The 24339-nt window shown below is 42.8% G+C and overlaps 1 protein-coding gene across 1 annotated transcript in view; it reads right to left on the minus strand.

Annotated features, from left to right (window-relative positions):
- Window positions 1-24339, minus strand: part of col27a1a (collagen, type XXVII, alpha 1a) — a 227375-nt gene that overhangs the window by 84997 nt on the left and 118039 nt on the right. Inside the window, exons 28-36 of the mRNA XM_060936627.1 lie at window positions 15607-15660; window positions 10010-10063; window positions 7870-7914; window positions 7594-7638; window positions 4616-4669; window positions 2094-2147; window positions 1850-1903; window positions 787-840; window positions 156-209 (exon numbers count right to left, since the gene is read on the minus strand). Of these exons, the coding sequence (XP_060792610.1) occupies window positions 156-209; window positions 787-840; window positions 1850-1903; window positions 2094-2147; window positions 4616-4669; window positions 7594-7638; window positions 7870-7914; window positions 10010-10063; window positions 15607-15660 (468 nt within the window). The remainder of the gene's footprint in view (window positions 1-155; window positions 210-786; window positions 841-1849; window positions 1904-2093; window positions 2148-4615; window positions 4670-7593; window positions 7639-7869; window positions 7915-10009; window positions 10064-15606; window positions 15661-24339) is intronic.

The following is a 24339-nucleotide window of genomic DNA, read 5'->3' on the forward strand; positions in this document are numbered from 1 at the left end:
GCTAAAATCTGGCACATTTACATGTATGTATATATGTTCATTAATGTGCACTGTCCTGAAAAATAAAGTAAATAATGAGTAATAATTACACACAGACACCATAATAAAACCCAACAGAGGACACATTTCATTTGACTTTAATGGGAAACTCATACCTTGGGACCATCAGGACCAGCAAGACCCTGTTCACCCTCCAAACCTGGCTCTCCCTATACACACACATACATAGACATACACATACACCATTAATTAAGTTAATAAAAAATGCTCTCACATGTATAGCACAGTGAGATCCAAAAGTCTGAGACCACTAGTGAAAATGCTTCTGCTTCACAAAGCTTTTCATGACAAATGACATGATCAGCAACAACTTGAGAGAAAAGTAGAGTCTTAGAATTATTTACATTAATTTCAGAGTTTCTTAGTATTTGGTATTTCCCCTTTTTTCTTTAATGACAAAGTGCAATCGAGCTGACACAGACTCCACAAGCTTGTGTAAAAACTGATGATCCATGTTAAATCAAGTCCATTAGTATTTCATCTTTACACGTGCTTCAATGGAAGGGACAAGACTCACTGAAAATCTGACCTTTTGTAAAGGAGCTAACAAGATCAAGATCAGTGTGTTGCTCGAATTTAAATACTGACCTTGAAGTAGTGCAACATCTTGAATACTGAACAGTCCTTTTTTAGTTCTAGTTTAAAAAAAAAACACCCAAGATTTTGAATGTGGTCTCACACTTTTGGACGCATGCTACTGTATGCATGAACAAAGGTCAGACGCACCCTGGGTCCGACAAGGCCTGGCGCTCCAGCACTCCCTTCAGCTCCCACTGCACCCTAGAGCATTACAAAACACAAAATACTGAGTTCCTGAGATTTCCTTTGAGTAGATTCTATAATTACCTCGCCCACGATGGAGTAAGTGAGGCGAGATATTGTAATCGGTGCAGTTTGTTTGTTTGTGTGTCTGTCTATTAACACTCTAGTGTCTAGACGGTTACACTGATTGACTTCAAATTTTCAGGGTAGGTGGGCAATGGTCCGTAGATTACCTGACTAAATTTGGGGGGTAATCAGGTCAAGGTGAAGGTCAAGGACAACCTTTCGGTCAAAATAACATTTTCTATTATAACTCAAAAACGGTTGCCAATAGACAGATGTTTACTATTATGAGCATATAGGAACTCCCATATGGCCTTTCATTTGGCACCATGATCTTTGACCTTGAGTGACCTTGAAAGTTCAAACTCAAGGTCACAGATTTTCAGAGGGCTATAACTTGAAAACGGTTGATGGTAGACAGATATTTACTATTATAAACTTATAGGAAGTGCCATATGGGCTTTCATTTGGCCCCATGATCTTTGTCCTTGAGTGACCTTGAAAGGTCAAAAGGTCAAACTGAAGGTCATGGGTTTTCAAAGGGCTATAACTTTAAAATGGTTCATGATAGCCAGACATTTACCATTATCAACGTATAAGAAGTCCCATATGGGCTTTCAGTTGCCGCCATGACCTTTGACTTTGAAATGCCAAACTCAAGGTCATGGATTTGCATCGGACTATAACCTGACAGCTGATGATTGAGAAATATTACCATTATCAATATATAGGTATTAAATAAGTGCTGCGAGGCTTGTTTTGCCTGGCAACACTTGTTTTACAGAATGTTATGATCAGCAAACACTAACTAGAATATCAATAGTGGTGAAGCCCAGCTATCACAGGCTAACATTAGCCCCTTGCCAACTTCCAAAATTTATAAAAATAACATCTTCATTTATTGTCATGAGCCACTTTATCCTGGTCTGTTTTTTTCTCAGAAGACAGATAGTGATCATTCTACCTTCTCTCCTGGTTCACCAGGGACTCCCATGTCTCCCACTTTTCCTGATGGACCCTGAGGAAGAGAGACAGTGACATACAATGATAGACAGAAAGAGGCCCTTTCTTGAACTGAGTCATCAATATTTAATACTCAATGTTTTTAATTTGAAATGCAATCAAACTACCTGGGAACGTGTGTGTGTGTGTGTGTGTGTGTGTGTGCGCGCGCGCACGTGTGTGTTGATTAAATTATGCAGATTTACCTTTGGTCCAATTTTTCCAAGTGGCCCTATTGTTCCTGGTATTCCTGGGGGTCCCTTAATAAAAATTAAATATTTGATCAGGAAGCAGTTTCACACACATGCACGCATAGACACATACATATCAAGCTATGAGAGGTAGAACTGTGTTTAATAGCATGAAAAACACTAAACTGTGCCACACCTTGGGATTACAGGATCTGACTTGGACTGGTTTATCTTGTACCTCGACAATCATCAACAAGTTTTCTTTAATGGTGTGCTCTCGATAGCAGAATCCATTAAAACAGGTGTTCCTCAAGGATCAGCATTGGGTCCACTCCTATTTTTGGTTTATGTGAATGATCTTCCTCATTGTATTTCAAAAGCAACAGTCAACATGTTTGCAGATGACACTGCCCTATATTAGTCCTCAGATAATGCTGATGAGATTCAGAAAGCACTTAATGATGATCTTGCAGACGTCTCAGAATGGATCAAATCAAATGGTCTAGTATTAAGCCCAAAAAAGTCTGAATTTATGGTCACTGGATCACCACAGAGACTCAGATACTGTTCATTTGGTAATCTTATACTAAACCGGACACCCATTAGAAGAGTTGATACATTTAAATATCTTGGAATAGTAATGGACAGCAATATCTCCCGGAAAGAATATACAGAATATCTGAGCAAAAATGCCTCCTCGAGAATTGGAATCCTAAAATGCATAATGTCCTTTCTTACTTTGTAATTTGCTCAAACTGTCTACAAAACCATTGTTTGACTACTGTGGAGTAGTTTGGGACACATGCGGCAACATATCTGCATCAAAACACCAAAGACTGAAAAATCGTGCAGGAAAAATTATTCTCTCTCCCGACACTTACACTCCATCTGTGACAGGATGTGCAAAATTGAAATGGACTACACTTCAACAAAGAAGGAAACAGCATAAAGCTACCTTGATGTACAAGTGCCTGAACAACAAACTCGAAGGAATTGACGCAAACTATATGCGACATTCTGATTTCCACAGTTAAAACACAAGACAGAAAGACAACTTCGTTCCCCCTAGTTCAAGAACAAATTATTCAAAGCACACATTTAAATACACAAGTATAGAACTGTGGAACTCTATCCCCCAAAATATACAGAACTCAGACTCAATTAAAACATTCAAGAAGCATTTAAATGATACAAATTTCTAAATGAATTAGTTTCTTTTACCTACAAGTACATCCACCCATCCATAACCGCTTATCCTGTGCAAGGTCGTGGGCAAGCTGGAACCAATCACAGCTGACTATGGGCGACAGGCAGGGTACTCCCTATACCCATCCATCCATTATCTGTAGCCGCTTATCCTGTTCTGCAGGGTTGCAGGCAAGCTGGAGCCTATCCTAGCTACCTATGGGCAAGAGGCAGGGTACACCCTGGACAAGTCACCAGGTTATCGCAGGGCTGACACATAGAGACAAACAACCATTCACACTCATATTCACACCTACGGTCAATTTAGAGCCACCAATTAGCCTAACCTGCATGTCTTTGGACTGTGGGTGAAACCGGAGCACCCGGAGGAAACCCACATGGACACGGGGAGAACATGTAAACTCCACACAGAAAGGCTCCCATCGGCCACTGGGCTTGAACCCAGAACCTTCTTGCTGTGAGGCGACAGTGCTAACCACTACACCACTGTGCTGCCCACCTACAAGTCCATATATTTTAATAGTCACCTATACCCATGCCTACTAGTCCATATATTTTAATAGAGTCACCACTGTATATTATAATTGTTTGATATTGTATCTCATATGGTAAATAATTATCCTATTCATTACAATTTTGTATTTATTTTGTATCGGGGTGCCTGAGAGAACAGCTTTGCTGAAGTGTGTCCCCTGTATACATAAAGCTTTTTATTATAAGCTCATCCGGCCGACAGGCAATGAGCTAATGCCCTCATGTGTTGTCCGTCGTCCATCCAGCGGCGTCCACATTTCACGAAAATAATCTCTTCTCTCAATTCTTCACTGATTTTTATCCTTCTTGGTAGGAAGGTAGGTCTGCCTGGGGTGCATATGGCTTCTACCCAAATTTGCATAATTGCAATTAATAATGAAGATATGGAGTCATTTAGCCCTAATGAGCAGTTTCCACACAAATCGCTTCTTCACCCTCAATTCTTCACCAATTTTCATTCTTTTTGGCAGGAAGGTAGGGGTACCTAGGGTGCATATAACTTCTACCCAGATTTGCTTAATTACATTTATTAATGAAGTTATGAACCAATTAAGCCTTAATGAGCAGTTCAACAAAAATTGCTTCTTCTCAGTCAATTTCTCGCCATTTTGGATTCTTTCTGTCAAATAGGTTGGTATTCCTAGGGTGTATATAACTTCTATATAGTGTATATAGCTTGCAACAGTTATTGTGCAAGTTGGCCCACTTTAGATCATTCCTTCTGGACTAGATGGGGCTGGAGTGAGCTACACCAGGAAGCATCTTTGATGGTTTCATTTAGCTTCGATTTCACTCACTGGCTCTCCTGCAATCCCTTTTTCTCCTGGAGCTCCAGAAGACCCTTGGATTCCCTGTGGAGACATATAAAGTATTAACAACCAATAACTAGATGTGTGGGAATAATCAGTTCGATAGCATATTGCAATATTCCAAGCACACAAAATCATGTGCATGGACGTCAGGTGCTTGTGTTTTGGTTTCTGTTTCCATCATGATTCCACTTCCACATAGTCACTGGCTTGTTTGTCCTGATTGTGTTCACCTGTTCCTTATTTCACCCGAATTAGTTTATTTAAACCATGCTGTTTCTTCATCTACTTGAAAAATCTTATCGTGCATTCATGACAATAATCTGAGCTTGTTTTTATGTTTTCCAAGTTCTGAGCATTCCTCTGTGTTCTGGTTTTGATCTCAGCCTGTTCTGCACTATGATTATGCATATTCCCTGGTTAACCCTTTCTGCCTGTGCGTTGACCTCTGCCATAAATAATTGCAATAATTTCCAGATTTGCCCCAGTAAATCCAACACTGCGTTTCCTTACTTGCATTGTCTCATCAAGCTGCATGTTAAACTTGCATCCCATTCACGTGCATTTGAATTTTATTTTCCTGCTTTTTTTTTTTCCAAGGCACATGGAAAGGATATCTTATAATGGAAGGGCATTTTCTTCATTAGACAAATGATGGCAGGCAAAGCTTTCAGGGAGGAACAGGGTTTTTTTTTAGTGATGTGGAGCTTATTAACCCTTTGGTGACTGACCCCTTGAAAATGGTTCCTCCAGGAACGATGACGTTTCAGTTGTCAAGACAACGGAAAAACTAAAATACAAAAACAGAAAGATACGTCACAATGCTCTTGTGCACAAAACAAAATGCTCTTGTATTTGTATTTTAGTTTTTCCGTTGTCTTGACAACTGAAATGTCATGGTTCCTGGAGGAACCATTTTCAAGGGGTCAGTCACCAAAGGGTTTTAAAATAAATTGTGCTGATATTGCGGTAAAGCAATTACTTGTAATATGGAAATATATTATTGGCATACACCTCCCATCAACATGACTGTGCTACTGAAGTGCTAATAATATTACATAACATAATTAAATAATATTGGCTGGCATTGAGTGGTATATCAGATATATTCCATTCAGCTACCATGATACTGAACGAGTCAAAGACAAGTTCAATATCATGCTAGCTGAATGGAATATATCTGATATACCATGAAAAAAAAAGCTAGCTATTATTATTATTATTATTATTATTATTATTATTATTATACACATTCCTTTCAGGTGTTCAACGCATCTTTTTCTTTCAAAATTCTCTCAAAAGCTTCTGTATTTAATGTAGCAAACATGGCAGCCATGTTTGTTTACAAATTGTCACAGTCACTCGCCAGCATGGAAGTTTTATGTCTCCAACGTGTGACATCATGTTGTCTTGACAACCATGCAATATTGTAAACCATATTCAACGCTCATTCTCTATTTGGTAGAGTGACGTAATACATGTAGAATAAGCGATATGCTAACAATATAGCATGCTATCAAACCAAATGAATGAAACCCACTAGAAGGGAATAGAATACATGTTTTTATTCCATCGAATTGTCCCATATGTATAATAATTACTAATATTATACGGACATGAGTGTTTTACTGGGAAATACACCACTTGTATTTTTCATACAAGTTACATCCGGGACATGGAGATCCAAAACCATGATATAAATCTCTATATGTCACTTGTGATGAAATCGATGAAATGTTTTGATAAATTTGGGTATTTTTAGTTTGTGAATGTGTCTATATAAGAAAAAGAAAATCACATGTTGGCTTGAAGATATGAAGTTTATCTTCTTGCGTTGAAAAACTTCCTTTTTTCATTTGAAATACATCTCAGATCTGAGTGACATATTTCTGAATATTTCACTCCAATGACATAATTCCCAGCATTTTCCTGTTGACTAGACGTGTGTTGTCAAAATGGTGAACCGGTTCAAATTAAAATTCTTTTGATTAACTTGCGTATTTTATTTTTCTTGTGGATGTGTCCATATAACATAAAGAATATTACACAGTGGCATGAAGATATGAAGTTTATCTTCTCGTGTTGAAAATATTCTCACTCATTCACTTCGCTCACTTGTGAATATATTCACCAGTCAAGGATAAACTTCATATCTTCACACAACCATGTAATATCCTATATTTATTTATCAAATAATATGGTTAAACTGTTAGATGAATGCTCAATCACACCCATATGTGTTTGCTGAACATCCCAGTCTATATTTAATTCCTCTTTCTGTTATAATAACCTCTTCTGGGAAGACTTTCCACTAGATTTTGGAACCTTGTTATGAGGATTGGCCTACTCAGCCTCAAAAACATGAGTCAGATCAGGCATTGATGTTGGGTGCAGAGACCTGGCATGCAGTCTGTGTTCCAATTCATCCAAAAGTTGTTTAGTGGTATTGAGGTCAGGGCTCTGTGCAGGCCATTCGAGTTCTTTCACACCAACCTTGGCAAACCATGTCTTTAGCTCACTATTTAGCACCACATGATAGTGCACAGATGCATTTTCATGCTGGAACAGGCTTGGGCCCCTTAGTTCTAGTGAAATCATAATGCTACAGCATACAAAGACATTCTAGGAAATCATATGCTTCCAACTTTGTGGCAAATTTGACGAAGACCCACACATGGATGTAATGGTTAGGTGTCCACATACTTCTGGCCATATTGTGTATTTCATTCAAATGGTAACACAACAACAGTGTTAATTATTGACTTTTATCAACCAACATCTGATATTAACTCAATTAGAACAGTCCTCGATACTTCACCATCCCAATTTGACTTTTTAATACTTTACACTTTTCTGAATATTTATGGACTTCCTGTAGTGAACAGTAGCAATCTTTTTTGAACTGATACATTATTTGTTAATATCTGCTGAAACAACTGTCATTTAATGAATGGAATGGAACACACCAGAAATCCTTTTGGCCCTGTCTCTCCTGGCTCGCCGATCTTCCCCTGCAGACATTTTACAATATTAAAACACTTGCACAGTAATCAAGGTGCTAAGTGTTGAAATATGCTCAAAGATTTTAAACACAGTAGCTTACATTTTAAAGAGGTGAAAATAAAATATTTTTAGACAGACAACTATAGAGGACATAATGTAGTAGATGAAGTAGATGATTGAAATATAATACAATATAATATAATGAATATAAAAATATCATACTGCTGTGGAGCTTTTACCTGCTCTCCTGGAAGCCCGACTTTTCCCAGGGGACCAATAGGACCCTAGGACAGGATATCACAGAACAGGACAGAGACAAAAAGAAAACGTTATTAAAGACCAGGAGAGGAGAGGAAAGTCAAAAGGAGGATCCAAAATCAGTTAAATGATGTTATTTGATAAAAATATAATTGCTCCAATTATATATATATATATATATATATATATATATATATATATATATATATATATACACACACACACATCCATCCATTATCCGTAAACGCTTATCCTGTGCAGGCTTGCGGGCAACCTCCCAGCTAGCTGACTATGGGTGAGAGACGGGGTACACCCTGGACAAGTCACCAGATCATCACAGGGCTGACACATAGAGACAAACAACCATTCACACTCACATTCACACCTACGGTCAATTTAGAGTCACCAATTAACCTAACCGGCATGTCTTTGGGGGAAACTGGAGCACCCAGAGGAAACCCACACAGGCACGGGGAGAACATGCAAACTCCACACAGAAAAGCCCCTGTCGGCTACTAGGCTCGAACCCAGAACCTTCTTGCTGTGAGGCGACAGTGCTAACCACTACATCACTATACACACACACACACAAAAAAAAAAAATAATAATAATAGTCAACTATATGAATCCTGCTAGGATACCAATAACTTTCTGAGTGAAGTATTAAAAACATTTGAATTCAGTGATTAGGTTTATGTTCATAATATTGTCTTTCCCAAATTAGTTTTACTTTATCAAGTCCATGAGCTTCCTTCCACTGATACATATATTGGAATCCAAAAGTGTGTGACCACTAGTGAAAGTGCTTCTATTTTGTGTAACTTTGCGTAAACATGACGATCCAAGTTCGATCAAATCCATTGCGTTGTCATCTGAATGTGTGCTTCAGTGGAAGGGATAAGACTCTGACCTTTTGTACAAAGCAGTTAAACATGGTCAATTTCACAAATTTGTGCAACTTTAAACAGCAACCGAGAAATGGTGCAGAATCTTGAATACTGAATATCCAAGAATTTGAACATTTTCGTTTCTTTGGTTAAATTTTTTTTAAATTCAAGAATTCTTTATTTTCAGTTTTAAAATCAATCAATCCCAGATTTTCAATTTGGTCCCTGTAGAAGGATAAAGCGGCTAGAGGTAATGAGATGAGATGAGACTTTTAGACCTCACTGTATGTTCAGTTCCACTGTATTTTTTTAAAATCATTTTAAGATCCAATAACTCTTCCTACTTCCTTAAAACCACAAAGAAAATTAAGGACAAAGAACATTATCTGGGTAAGGACCTTATCTAGATAATATTCTTGTGTACAAATATATATTGTGCTTTATTAAAACACAGTTATGCACATTATTAACCCATCTTATAAAATAAGCAAGTTCCCTTGTAATGTGAATAGCCACAATTAGTACATTTACTTCATGACCCATAAGCATCCAATTAGGTTGATAAAAACACAAAGTGAGAATTTAGTGCATAATGTATGGAAAGGTTCCAGTGGCATGGGCCTCCAAACAGGCAAGCGCTCCTCGCCGTGCCACTCCAGTGGTGCTGAAGGGAAAGCATCCTCCTCCTCACTATTCTCTGTTTCAGCATTTCAGTACCACCGATGTTGTGGACCAACAGCACACACATGGCCAGATGGCAGGGCATGCTGACTGCACAACTGGAGCATGCTAATTATGTAAACCCCCCCCAGCGAGAAAAAAAAGGCACCATGCCCACACACAAGCAAGTAAACTTTCACTCGCAAAGACTCCTATCTTAATGCCTCTTTCTTTTGCCTATAGACAGCGAGGATGAGAGAATCCTGCAAATGTGGCTGATGCATTCCGTCGGACACGTCAGCACTGCTCCCATCCCATCCAGCCTGCACTTCACCGCCATGATCACCACTCGAGCATCAAGAGCTCCCCACACATGCTTTCACTCACACCTCAATTTTAAAATAAAGAGCACTATTTTCTGCACCATATCACTGCTTCCTCTGCCTGTTTCCAGCCCCACTCTAAGACAGCTTACACATGATTTGGACAAAAAACAACAACAAAAAAAAACCACGACACATATCATGGTGCCAAGTCTGGTATTGGTATTAAGTCAAAATCTCTGAACTCTTACCTTTTTGCCCTCAGTGCCAGCCTCGCCAATTGGACCATCTGGTCCTCGTGGGCCCTAAACACACACACACACACACACACACACACACACACACACACACAGAGTCAGAACTCTTAAAATAAGAACATAAAGAGAAAAATAATTTGAAAGGAAATGCTAAAATACTCAAAGTAAACATAAAATCAATTAAGATATCAGGGTCCTCTTAAACACCATTCTAATGGTGTTAGTGGTCACAGAGGAATAACATAAATGAGGCAAAAGAGAAATGATTGACATAAGCATAATCAAAGACAGACAGAGAAGATGGAAAAGGAGATGAATGAGCACCTAAGACAGATGAGTGTAGCAGAAAAGTGATGAATAACAGTAAATGAGCTGTTGTGTGTATAGGTGTGTACAAATAAAATTCAAATCAATTTTATTTGTATTGGTCCATCTAAAAAAATTAGGATATCATGAAAAAGTTCAATACTTTCCATCAGTTATTTAAGAAAGTGGAAATTGTATCTATTCTAGTCTCATTACAAGTAAATTAAAATGCTTCAAGCATTTTTCTATTTTAATTTTAATAATTATGGCCCACAGCAAAAAAAAAAAAAAAAACTCAAAAAAACCTCAAAAGATTATAATATTCATTTTGACTGAGTAAAACAGGGTAAACACCGTGTATCTCTCAGTCTAGTTCAGTACACAGAACCACGATCATGGGGAAGACTGCTGACTTGACAGTTGTCCAGAAGATGATCATTGACACCCTCCACAAGGAGGGTAAGCCACAGAAGGTCATTGCTGAAAAGGCTGACTGGAAAAGGTGCAGAAGCAACAGGGATGACCACAGCCTTGAGAGGACTGTCAAGAAAAGTTGATTCAAGAACTTGGAAGGGCTTCACAAGGAGTGGACTGAGGCTGGTGTCTGTGCATCAAGAGCCACCACACACAGACGTCTTCAAGAAAGGGGCTACAATTGTCATATTCCTAATATCAAGCCACTCCTGAACCAGGGACAACATAAAAAGCATCTTGGTGGAAGCCATGGCCTAAAGGTTAGAGAAGCACCTTTGGGCCCAAAAGGTCACCGGTTCAATTCCCTAGACCACCAGGAATGGCTGAAGTGCCCTTGAGCAAGGCACCTAACCCTCAACTGTCGCTCTGGATAAGAGCATCTGCTAAATGCCATTAATGTAATGTAATGTCTTACCTGGGCTAAGGAGAGAAAGAACTGGTCCAAAGTTCTTTTTTCAGATGAAAGTAAATTTTGCATTTCATTTGGAAATCAAGGTCTTGGAGTCTGGAGAGGCACAGAATCCAAGGTGTTTGAAGTTTTCATAGTCTGTGATTATTTGGGGTACCATGTCATCTGTTGGTGTTGGTCCACTGTATTTTACATGACATTATTGGCATTTAGCAGATGCTCAGAGCAACATACAACATACCCAGAGCCTGGGGAGCAGTTGTGGGTTAGATACCTTGCTCAAGGGCACTTCAGTCATTCCTGCTGGTCCAGGGAATCGAACTGGCAACCGTTTGGTCCCAAAGCTGCTTCTCTAACCATTAGGCCATTGCTTCCACTGCTTTATCAATTCCAAAGTTAACGTAGCCATCTACCAGGAGATTTTAGAGCACTTCATGCTTCCATTCACTGACAAACTTTATGGAGATGATTATTTCCTTTTCCAGCAGGGCTTGCACTTCCCCACAGTGCCAAAACTACTACCAAATGGTTTGCTGACCATGATATTACAGTGCTTTGATTGGCCAGCCAACTCGCCTGACCTGAAGCCCATAGAGAACCTACGGGGTATTGTCAAGAGGAAGATGAGAAACACCCGACCCAAAAATACAGACGAGCTGAAGTCCACGATCAAAGCAACCTGGGCTTCAATAATCGTCAGCAGTGCCACAGGCTGATCGCCTCCATGCCATGCCACATTAATGCAGTAATTCATGGTAAAGGAGCCCCAACCAAGTACTGAGTGTATAAATGAACACATTTTTCAGAAGTTGGACATTTCTGTATTGTAAATCCATTTTTTATTGATCTTTGGAAATATTCTAATAATTTGAGATACTGGATTTCTGATTTTCATGAGCTATAAACCATAATTATCTAAATTAAAACAAAAAAGCCTTGAAATATCTCATGCTACATGTAAGGAATATAGAATATATGAACTTTTACATTTTTAAATTAAATTATGAAAAAATTAACTTTTTTCACGATATTCTAATATTTTGAGATGCTCTAGTATAGCGCTTTTAACAATGGACATTGTCACCCAGCAGCTTTACAAAAACATCTCAATTCTGGATGTAAATTTTCAATTAAAAAAAAAATTATCCCTAATGATCAAGTCAGAGGTGATGGTGGCAAGGAAAAACTCCCTGAGACAACATGAAGAAGAAACGTTGAGTGAAACCAGACTCAAAAGGGAACCCATCATCATCTGGGTGATACTGGGTAGCACAATTATAAATAATTTCTCTTCTATTCCTGTATACAATATTGTCAAAAAATGTAATTGTGTAAACACGAGCTGAGTATGAGCACCAGTCTCATTTCTGAATTTATTATAGTTTTAACTTCAAGTCTATTGTGTCAAGTCAAGTCAAAGTCCTTCCCATGCCATGTGGCAGCACTGATCTCCGTTTCCATAGCCCTCAGCCTCTCGCCTATTACATAGCTAGGGTTACAGTGTGTGTGTGTGTGTGGGGGGGGGGGGGGCGGCGAGTCCTCTGGTAACCGCGAGAGTTTGACTCCCCACTCACATCCGGATTGCAGCGTGCCTTGCTAGACGGCAGTAGGTACCATTTTTATGATGGTCTTTAGTATGACCCGACCGTGAGTAGAACTCACAATCTCCCGATCGAGAGGCGGACACGCTAACCACTAGGCCAACTCGTGGCCAACTCCTTGCAAAAGGCTTCCAGTTCTACAAGTTTCTTCAGCTGTCTTGCATGCACTGCGCTTTTGAGATCTATCCACAGATTTTCAATGATGTTTAGGTCAGGGGACTGTGAGGGCCATGGCAAAACCTTCAGCTTGTGCCTCTTGAGGTATTCAATTGTAGATTTTGAGGTGTGTTTTGGATCATCGTCTTATTGTAGGACCCATCCTCTTTTTAACTTCAAATTTTTTTACAGATGGTGTGATGTTTGTTTTCAGAGTTTGCTGGTATTTATTCGAATCCGTGCTTCCCTCGACCAATGAAATGTGCCCTGTGCCACTGGCTGCAACACAACCCCAAAGCATGATTGATCTACACCCATGCTTAAGAGTTGGAGAGGTGTTCTTTTCCTGGAATTTGGCACCCTTTTTTCTCCAAACATACCTTTGCACATTGTGGCCAAAAAGTTCTATTTTGATTTCATCAGTCCACAGGACTTGTTTCCAAAATGCATCAGGCTTGCTTAGATGTTCATTTGCAAACTTCAGACACTGAATTTTGTGGCCAGGACACAGGAGAGGTTTTCTTCTGATGACTCTCTCATGAAGGTCATATTTGGTCAGGTGTCACTGCATAGTAGAACAGTGCACCACCACTCCAGGGTCTGCTAAATCTTTCTGAAGGTCTTTTGCAGTCAAACAGGGGTTTTTATTTGCCTTTCTAGCAATCCAACGAGCAGTTCTTTCAGAAAGTTTTCTTCATCTTCCAGACCTCACCTTGATCTCCACTGTTTCTGTTAACTGCTATTTCTGAATAACATTACAATTTGAGGAAACAGCTACCTGAAAACACTTTGCTATGTTCTTGTAGCCTTCTCCTGCTTTGTGAACATCAATTATTTTATTTTTCAGAATGTGAGGGAGTTGCTTAGAGGAGCCCACGGCTGTTGATTTTAGGGACAAGTTTGAGGAGTCAGAGAATTTATACAGCTTTGAAATCTGCATTATCTGACCTTTCCTAATGAAAAATTTGAACAAGCCACAGATCAATAAGCTAATTAAGGTCTGGAAGCTTGGTAAAAGTTACCTGAGAACTCAAATGTATTGGGGTGCCCAAACTTTCGCATGGTGTTCCTTTTCTTTTTTCACTCTCCAATTGTACAAAACAAAAATAATACACAAATCCTGCATAAAACGCTGAAAAGAAATGTCTCGTCTTTACCTTTATGCCTTTTGGTGATCAGTTCATCTTCTGCTCACTTAACTATTCACCGTAACAGACATTTTCAGCAAGGGTGCCCAAACTTTTGCATGCCACTGTATCTTCATTTGAAGACACCAGCATGCAGACTGTTGCTGGGTTTCAGTCACTTGACTTTTCTTAGCGGTTTTACCAGAAGTGAAATAGCTGGTGGTCTAAATGGCTGCTGTAGTGCAAACAACTAGTGATAACATCAGAGTATGCTTGTAATCTAGAAGCCACTGCTCGCTTTAGATATATTCAGAAGATTGCTACAGTATGTGCAATAGAATAGGCCCCTACAGTCTGGGAAAGAAGGATTTGTCATACGATCTTGAAAACTACCCTTCAGTCGAGTTCCCCGACAACTCAAACTATCTGGTGTTGCAGACATCCTTCTACATCGCAAAACAGATGAAAGCATGAAAGAGTATGGAGGCTTACAACTTTTTTGTATGTGACTGGGTAAAGGACCTCTGTATCAAGTCACTGTCGAATGAATCCTGTATTGTTTTTACCTGTGTAAGTATGTTTTTTTTAAGCTTTTCATTCGCATCTTTACAACGAAGCACTGCAAATTGAAGTGTAAACAAACCACAGTTCGCTTGATTCTCACTTGTGTTCGCGCTTATCTCTCAGGTAAATCATTCACAAAAATGATCAGAAACCCCTTTAAAGACCTGGCTCTTTGTTAAACAAGATTGAGAAGTGATCACGGCGCATTGTAACTGTATGGCTGGGTAAGAATTTTGTCGCAACCTTCATGCATATGGACTTTGTGAGGAGTAAACAAAGAAACAGCTGGGGACTTTAGCGCTTCGTGACTAAAAAAAGTACTGTAAAATAATGACACAGCAAGAAAAGTATTTAGAAAACACTAACGACATAGCTGAGAGGGATACAAACCTTTCACAAAGTGGTCACTGCAAACTCAAGCATGCTTCGACTCGGCTCCCTTCGATTTCAGTGAGAGGTTCAAAAGCCACTTTTCTCGACGTTTTTTTTTGTGTGAAATACTGTGCTCATTCACCCTTTTTTATTAGTTCACGGGGAACCCTGAAGAAACTTATCAGTTTCATGGTTTGATTTGAACAGCCTACAACAATGCAAGCGTAAGGCATTTTTCATGCAAGCAATGCACCATCTCCGTACAAACACTGTCAACTGAGCTTTGGTAGACTGCCAGCTAAAGTTTTGAATAACTAATGGGGTGGATGTGACGTCACATGAAACCCAGCAATTTACAAATCAATACCAGATAATTTGAATATAACAATGTTGCATGTGCACTGATAACTGCAGCAAGTCTCTCTCTCTATGTCTGTGAAATTCATGTTAATGTATTATGGGGCTGATAATAAACATTTGGTGTGTGTGTGTGTGTGTGAGATAGCTTGGTAAGCAATATGTTATTCACACACACACACACACACACACACACACACACACACACACACCCATAGATCTTACCCGTCTTCCCTTAGGCCCTCGTGTGCCAGCAGGGCCTTGTGATCCAGGAGGGCCCTAAATGACAAAGGTATAAGGGTTTATCTGACACACACACACTTTCACATAGTTGGGTGTTGAAGAATATTAAATTAAAATTAAAATAAATTAAAATTAAAAAATAAAAAACAGATAATTCAGGAATGTTTCAGAAAAAATGCATCTGTTTTTCATGTGACACTTGCCTACTTGGTTAATTGGCTATATTGTGCTACTTATGTTTAAAGGAATACCTCAGAAAGGACCTAATATCTATCTACCACAACTGTATCATTCCAAATTACAACAATCAAAAGACACTTTTTCAAAACTTTGAAAATTTTTGACACTTTCAAAACATTGGAAGTATAAGGGCAGGTGTTGATTTTTGTCAATAAGTACTGACAAAAAACATACTGTATACTTCGGAGTATTCATAAACAGGGGTGAAAGTAACTTTTATTTCTTGCCGACTATTATTTTGAATCATAGTGCGCGCACATCGCGTGCCGAAAAATACACCTAATTATTTATTATTGTCTACTTATCAAGCATTCACTAGGACTTCTTATCACTCAGTAGTACTAGTATAGTACTACTATCACTCTTTCATCCACCTGTATCAGTTTTTGATTATAAATAAATTGCAAACATAATTTCAACAACACAATCGTTTTAATAACATTTTTTTTTAGCTGAACAGTTGAAAACTAACTTTTCATTTTGGACATTGGACACAGAACAGAACAGTGTAACAGAACAGAAAAGTGAAAGTTACTTTGATTACCAGCTGCGCACATTATAGCACAAGATCTGGTTAAGCTGTACGCGCGCTGTAGCTCGCTCGTTGTTTGTCCAGCAAAACATTGCACACATAATAGAATATTGAAACATCAACATATGTTTCTGTATATGTTGTTTTTATTTGGGAGACTTTGCAACAAACATCTGTCTATTAAAACACTTTGGATATCATCTGCACACGTTGGCGCAAGATGGTTAAGCAGTGGGCTCTGCGCACCATCTTGCACGTTGTCTGTCGAGTGAAACACGGAAGGAATTCACTTCAGACATAATTCAGAGTCAGGTCAGAATGAGTTATATGCAATGTATATTGAGGAAAACGTGTTGCTTTTGGTAAATTGACGTTAGCAGGTGTGTTGTTATGCTGAAAGTGCTTTTTTTTTTTTTCAGAGACAGTATATTTTTCTTTCCGGTACGGCCAAATCTTTTAGTGGTATACACCGGACCGGCCAGGACCGGCTTACTTTCACCCCCGTTCATAAACTATTTAGTACATACATTCACCATCCTCTTTATTAGGAACACCTAGACACCTGCTCATTCGTGCGAGTATCTAATCAACCAATGGCAGCAGTGCAATGCAAAAAAAAAAATCATGAAGTGACAAGTCAAGAGCTTCAGTTAAAGGTAGACTGACTAAGATTTTTCAAGTTTAGGTCATAAAAAGAATTTTCCCTGACACCCAATTATTTTTGTTTAGTCGACCCAAAGCTACTGAATTAAAATCACAGACTTCCAATTTTTTTTTAAATAGAACAATTAATGAATTTAGGGCCATGTGGCCCTAAATTGTCCGCTATTTTTTCTTGCTTCATTGTGACCCAATTCAAGATACTGTCATGCATCACGTGGTGGGCTTTCCCAGTTTGCACAAGGCATTGTGGGATACAAATTTGAAACAGGAGAGGAAAATGGAGGACGTGAATGAAACGTGAAAGACCAACTACAGTAACGGAAGGTGAGAAGAAAAGACATTGTGTTGCAAAGGAAAGGAAACGCAGGACCGAACTAATAAATATCAGCGGTCAGCGAGCACCTCGGTGTGATCATCTGTTCGTTTAGCGACAAAATAATGTAATTGTCCGTGCATGGTCAAGATAAACCTGTAGATGGCAGTAATGCAACAATGAATGCTGCATGACGGAAAACCCAACAGAAGAAGGAAAAGAAGAAGAAGAAGAAGCAGGTAAACCTGCACATGTGCTCACCAGAATTCCTCTGTCTGCTTGACTGTGTGAAGCAAGAAATTTCATGCACATTATTTGCTAGGGAATCCCCTCAAATTAAATAACTTCCTAGCCACAGAATGGTCTGCGTTTTTTTTTTTTAGATATTTCAGAAATAAACATATCACAATGACCAAATTTTAGACGGAACTAAATTTCACTGATTTTATGAAATCGAAAGGCCATCTACTTTTAAAGTTTCCATCAAACATCAGAATGAAGAAAAAGTGTGATCTCTGTGGCTTTGATTGTGGCAAGGTTGTTGGTACCAGAAGGGCTGATTTGAGTATTTCAGATACTGCAGATCTCATGAGATTTTGTACATAATAGTTTCTAGATTTTACAATCCCGATTCCAAAAAAATTGGGACAAAGTACAAATTGTAAATAAAAACGGAATGCAATGATGTGGAAGTTTCAAAATTCCATATTTTATTCAGAATAGAACATAGATGACATATCAAATGTTTAAACTGAGAAAATGTATCATTTAAAGAGAAAAATTAGGTGATTTTAAATTTCATGACAACAACACATTTCAAAAAAGTTGGGACAAGGCCATGTTTACCACTGTGAGACATCCCCTTTTCTCTTTACAACAGTCTGGAAATGTCTGGGGACTGAGGAGACAAGTTGCTCAAGTTAAGGGATAGGAATGTTAACCCATTCTTGTCTAATGTAGGATTCTAGTTGCTCAACTGTCTTAGGTCTTTTTTGTCGTATCTTCCATTTTATGATGCGCCAAATGTTTTCTATGGGTGAAAGATCTGGACTGCAGGCTGGCCAGTTCAGTACCCAGACCCTTCTTCTACGCAGCCATGATGCTGTAATTGATGCAGTATGTGGTTTGGCATTGTCATGTTGGAAAATGCAAGGTCTTCCCTGAAAGAGATGTCGTCTGGATGGGAGCACATGTTGCTCTAGAACCTGGATATACCTTTCAGCATTGATGGTGTCTTTCCAGATGTGTAAGCTGCCCATGCCATATGCACTAATGCAACCCCATACCATCAGAGATGCAGGCTTCTGAACTGAGCGCTGATAACAACTTGGGTCGTCCTTCTTCTCTTTAATCCGAATGACACGGCGTCCCTGATTTCCATAAAGAAGTTAAAATTTTGATTCGTCTGACCACAGAACAGTTTTCCACTTTGCCACGGTCCATTTTAAATGAGCCTTGGCCCAGAGAAGACGTCTGCGCTTCTGGATCATGTTTAGATATGGCTTCTTCTTTGAACTATAGAGTTTTAGCTGGCAATGGTGGATGGCACGGTGAATTGCGTTCACAGATAATGTTCTCTGGAAATATTCCTGAGCCCATTTTGTGATTTCCAATACAGAAGCATGCCTGTATGTGATGCAGTGCCATCCAAGGGCCCGAAGATCACGGGCACCCAGTATGGTTTTCCGGCCTTGACCCTTACGCACAGAGATTCTTCCAGATTCTCTGAATCTTTTGATGACCCTTACGCACAGAGATTCTTCCAGATTCTCTGAATCTTTTGATGATATTATGCACTGTAGATGATGATATGTTCAAACTCTTTGCAATTTTACACTGTCAAACTCCTTTCTGATATTGCTCTGTAGCAGTTCTTATGAAGGGGTGGAGCACAGAGGACAGCAGGACAGAGATCAGGTTCAACAAATAGCTTTATTGCTACACTTTTCAGTGGAACATACACACACAGCCAGACACACGCGCACACACATCAGGTGTCTGGTTCGGGAGAGCTCCTCTGCCCTCTGCTCTCCCTCCCTAAATAGGGTGCGGTCACTGGGAAGACACACACAAACAGATTAATTGCAGTCAGGTGTAGTGATTCTGCCACTTACCTTCCCTGACTCCGCCCTCCTGTCACAGACCGGCGCTTGACCATGCCCCCACTGCCACATACCCCCACCGCCCGACTCAGGCCGGGCGGCCGTCCGGCCTGCAGCCAACTCCCCCCCCGACGGGAGAGGAAGTCCGCCACGACCATCTGCGCCCCCAGCCTGTGGGCCACCTTAAAATTGAAGGGTTGGGGTGCCAGATACCAACGGGTGATCCGCGCGTTGGCATCTTTCATGCGGTGGAGCCACTGGAGGGGCGCGTGGTCTGAACAGAGGGTGAAAGGGTGCCCTAGCAGGTAGTAACGGAGGGCGAGGACCACCCACTTGATCGCCAGACACTCCTTCTCTATCATGCTGTAGTGCCCCTCACGTACTGACAGCTTCCTGCTGATGTACAGGACTGGGCGGTCCTCCCCCTCCACCTCCTGGGACAAAACCGCCCCCAGCCCTCTGTCCGACGCATCGGTCTGCAACACAAAGGGGAGAGAAAAGTCAGGGGAGTGTAAAAGTGGCCCCCCACACAGTGCAGCCTTTACCTCCGAAAAAGCCTGCTGGCATTGCTCCGTCCACTGGACCAGATCTGGTGCCCCCTTTTTAGTGAGATCAGTCAGCGGACTGGTGACGTCCGAATAATTAGGTATAAACCTACGATAATAGCCAGCCAGCCCCAGGAACTGTCTCACCCCCTTTTTGGTCTTGGGCCTCGGGCAGGCCGCAATCGCTGCCGTCTTATTAATTTGGGGACGCACCTGCCCGTTGCCCAAGTGGAAGCCTGGATACCATACTTCCACCCGCCCAATCGCACACTTCTTTGGGTTGGCTGTGAGCCCCGCTCGCCTCAGCGACCTAAGGACGGCCCTCAGATGTTTGAGGTGCTGCTGCCAGTCATTACTATAGATGATGATATCATCTAGATAAGCAGCTGCATAGGTGGCGTGGGGGCGGAGGACTCTGTCCATCAGCCGCTGAAATGTAGCGGGCGCCCCAAACAGCCCAAACGGAAGGGTGACGAATTGGTGTAAACCAAATGGTGTGGAAAAGGCCGTTTTTTCTCGGGATAGTGGAGTCAAGGGGATCTGCCAATATCCCTTCGTCAAATACAGCGTCGAATAAAAGCGAGCAGTGCCGAGTCGATCGAGCAACTCATCAATACGAGGCATTGGGTACGTGTCGAATTTAGACACCGCGTTGACTTTTCTGTAGTCCACACAGAACTGGACTGACCCGTCGGCCTTGGGTACCAAGACCACCGGGCTGCTCCAGTCACTGTGGGACTCCTCGACGATGCCCATTTCGAGCATGGTCTCAAGTTCTTCCTGAACCACCTTTTTTTTGTGTTCGGGTAGTCTGTAAGGGCGGCTATGCACTACTACCCCCGCAGCCGTCTCTATGTGGTGCTCTCTGAGGTTAGTGCGACTGGGCAGGGGCGAGAACACATCCGAAAACTCGGTCTGCAACTGGGCGACCTCCGTGAGCTGGGTCGGGGAGAGGTGGTCTCCACAGGGGACCGGAGGGGTACGTGATGTCAATGCCCCTTTTTGAACCTCTGGCCCCAGCTCCGCCTTCTCCGGAACCACCGACACCAACGCCACGGGGACCTCCTCTTTCCAGAGTTTAAGGAGATTGAGGTGGTAAATTTGTAGCGCCCCACCCCTGTCCGTTCGCCTCACCTTGTAGTTGACATCCCCGACTCGCCGTGTGACCTCAAAGGGACCTTGCCACTTGGCAATCAATTTGGAGCTCGAAGTGGGCAACAGTATGAGTACTTTATCTCCCTGTGTGAACTCCCTAAGGCGCGTACCCTTGTTGTACAGGCGGGCTTGCCATTCCTGGGCCTGCCGCAAATTCTCCTGGGTTAGGTGTGTGAGTGTGTGGAGTTTTGCGCGCAGGTCCATAACGTATTGAATTTCATTCTTGCTTTGTGAAGGTCCCTCCTCCCAATTTTCCCACAGCACGTCTAGGATGCCGCGCGGCTTACGCCCATATAATAATTCGAACGGGGAGAACCCCGTGGAGGCCTGGGGAACCTCTCGCACTGAGAACAACAAGGGCTCGAGCCACTTATCCCAATTACGTGCGTCCTCACTTACGAATTTTTTAATGATATTTTTGAGGGTGCGGTTGAACCGTTCTACTAAACCGTCCGTTTGTGGGTGATACACGCTGGTGCGGATCGGCTTAATCCCCAATAACCCATACAGTTCGCGCAGTGTTCGTGACATAAATGTAGTGCCTTGATCAGTCAGAATCTCTTTCGGGATTCCGACTCGGGAGATGACGCGGAAGAGTGCCTCTGCAATACTGCGTGCTGAGATATTGCGCAGAGGCACTGCTTCCAGGTATAGCGTTGCATAGTCCACCAGAACTAATATAAAGCGGTACCCTCGTGCTGACCGATCTAATGGCCCGACGCGATCCATCCCAATTCTCTCAAACGGGGTCTTGATCAATGGAAGAGGGCGCAAAGGCGCTTTTGGAATGGCTGCTGGATTTACTAACTGGCATTCGCGGCATGCCGTACACCACCTACAAACATCGCCGCGAATCCCCGGCCAATAGAATCGGGCCATTATTCGGGCTAGTGTCTTGTCCTGCCCTAGGTGTCCAGCCATGGGATTAAAGTGAGCCGCCTGGAATACCAATTCCCGGCGGCTCTTTGGAATTAAAAGCTGCGTGATTTGCTCTTTCGTCTGAGTGTCCTGCGTCACTCGGTATAATGTGTCCTTCATAATAGAGAAATAGGGGAAGGACGGGGTGGCGTTCGGCAGGAGCGTTTGACCATCGATTACTCTCACTTGGTCAAACGCATGTCGCAGAGTCTCATCTCGCGATTGTTCTAACGGGAAATCCGCGAGGAATTCCCCGAGAGAGAGAGGAGGAGCCTGGGGCTCCTCACTCTGACGCGGAGATGATGTAGATGGCTCTGTGACAGCTGCTCCTGCCAAAGCGACACCGGGACCTCCCCCTGCTAAATGGCAGGACCCACTCTCTACTAAGCGCATCATCAAACCCCGAAATCCCGGCCAATCAGTCCCCAAAATCAAAGAGTGGGTAAGGCGAGGATTAACCGCAGCCTTCACTATAAATTTTTCCCCTTGGAAAAAAATTTGGACTGACACCAGTGGGTAGCTGTGAACATCCCCATGCACACACAACACCTTCACCCCCTGTGCTCCCCCCAATGCCTCGTTTTGAACCAGGCTTTGGTGAATTGAGGTCTGATTACAGCCCGAATCCACCAACGCCTGATATGTATCCCCTTGGATACTCACCGGTATGCGATACGCTCCGGCCCTATTGAGGGCGGCCTCTGGCTCGTCGGGGATCCGAACCACCGTGCCCACCTCCATCGCCGTGCACTGCTGTTGAAAGTGGCCCGGCTCCCCGCAGCACCAGCAAACCGGCCCGGGCTTTCCCTCTGCACTGGTGATCCGAGGCTCATTCACCTAAGGTGGGGGAGAGACAGACACAGAAGGGAGAAACGGAAGGGCACCGCGGGTGTGGCAGGCCGGCTGGGGTGGTGCCGGCCCCCGCCTCCGCGGTGGGGGAATGGGGCGAGGACGGGACACAGGAGGAGGGGGAAAGAGAGAGAGAGAGAGAGAGAGAGAGAAGAGGAGAGAAGAGAAGATGCCATCTGCTGTTCTGCCGCCGGGACAGCTGCCAAATGGTCCTCCGCCAGCTCGACTGCCCGATCCAGCGACGCCAGGCGGTGGCACTGGACCCACTCCGCAGTTCCTGCTGGCAAGTGAGCGATGAACTGTTCCAGCACCTCCTGGTCGATGACTTCCTCGGCGTCGCGGTTGTCGGCCCTCAGCCACCGCCAGCAGGCGTCCCGGAGTTGCTGGCCAAACGCAAACGGCCGGCCGACTTCCTCCAAGCGCAACGCGCGGAAGCGCTGGCGCTGCTGTTCTGGGGTGCACCCCACGCGCTGGAGGACGGCCCGGCGGAGGTCCATGTAGGCCAGCCGGCAGTCGGCGGGGAGCTGTAGCGCGGCCAGCTGTGCCTCTCCCGATAACAGGGGGAGGAGGCGTGCCACACGCTGCTCCATCGGCCACCCCGAGGCTTCGGCGACTTGCTTGAAGAGCATGATGAACACCTCGGGGTCGTCCTGCGGGCCCATCTTGGTGACGATGAGGGGAGACGGGCCCGCGGTAGGAGCACTGGTGGACCCCGCCGACGCGAGGAGGTGCCGGAACGCCTCTCGATCTTCTTGTTGGGCCAACACCAGGGCCTCGAACTGCTCTTCTTGCTCCTTTCGGAGGGTGAGTAGTGCCTGGTGCTGGCTTTGCTGGGCCGTGGCGAGGGCGTGGACCAGTTCAGCGAACGGGGAGGACTCCATGGGGCTGTTAGGCTGCTGTGCTCCAGGTCCCGGGTTTTGGGTCCACTGTAGCAGTTCTTATGAAGGGGTGGAGCACAGAGGACGGCAGCTCAGAGATCAGGTTCAACAAATAGCTTTATTGCTACACTTTTCAGTGGAACATACACACACACAGCCAGACACATGCGCACACACATCAGGTGTCTGGTTCGGGAGAGCTCCTCTGCTCTCTGCTCTCCCTCCCTAAATAGGGTGCGGTCACTGGGAAGACACACACAAACAGGTTAATTGCAGTCAGGTGTAGTGATTCTGCCACTTACCTTCCCTGACTCTGCCCTCCTGTCACAGACCGGCGCTTGACCACGCCCCCGCTGCCACATGCTCCACTATTTGTCGGCGCAGAATTAGGGAGATTGGTGATCCTCTTCCCATCTTTACTTCTGAGAGTCGCTGCCACTCCAAGATGCTCTTTTTATACCCAGTCATGTTAATGACCTATTGCCAATTGACCTAATGAGTTGCAATTTGGTCCTCCAAC

This window comes from Neoarius graeffei, chromosome 12 (genome assembly GCF_027579695.1).
Source record: "Neoarius graeffei isolate fNeoGra1 chromosome 12, fNeoGra1.pri, whole genome shotgun sequence".
In the NCBI taxonomy this organism is placed as follows: Eukaryota; Metazoa; Chordata; class Actinopteri; order Siluriformes; family Ariidae; genus Neoarius; species Neoarius graeffei.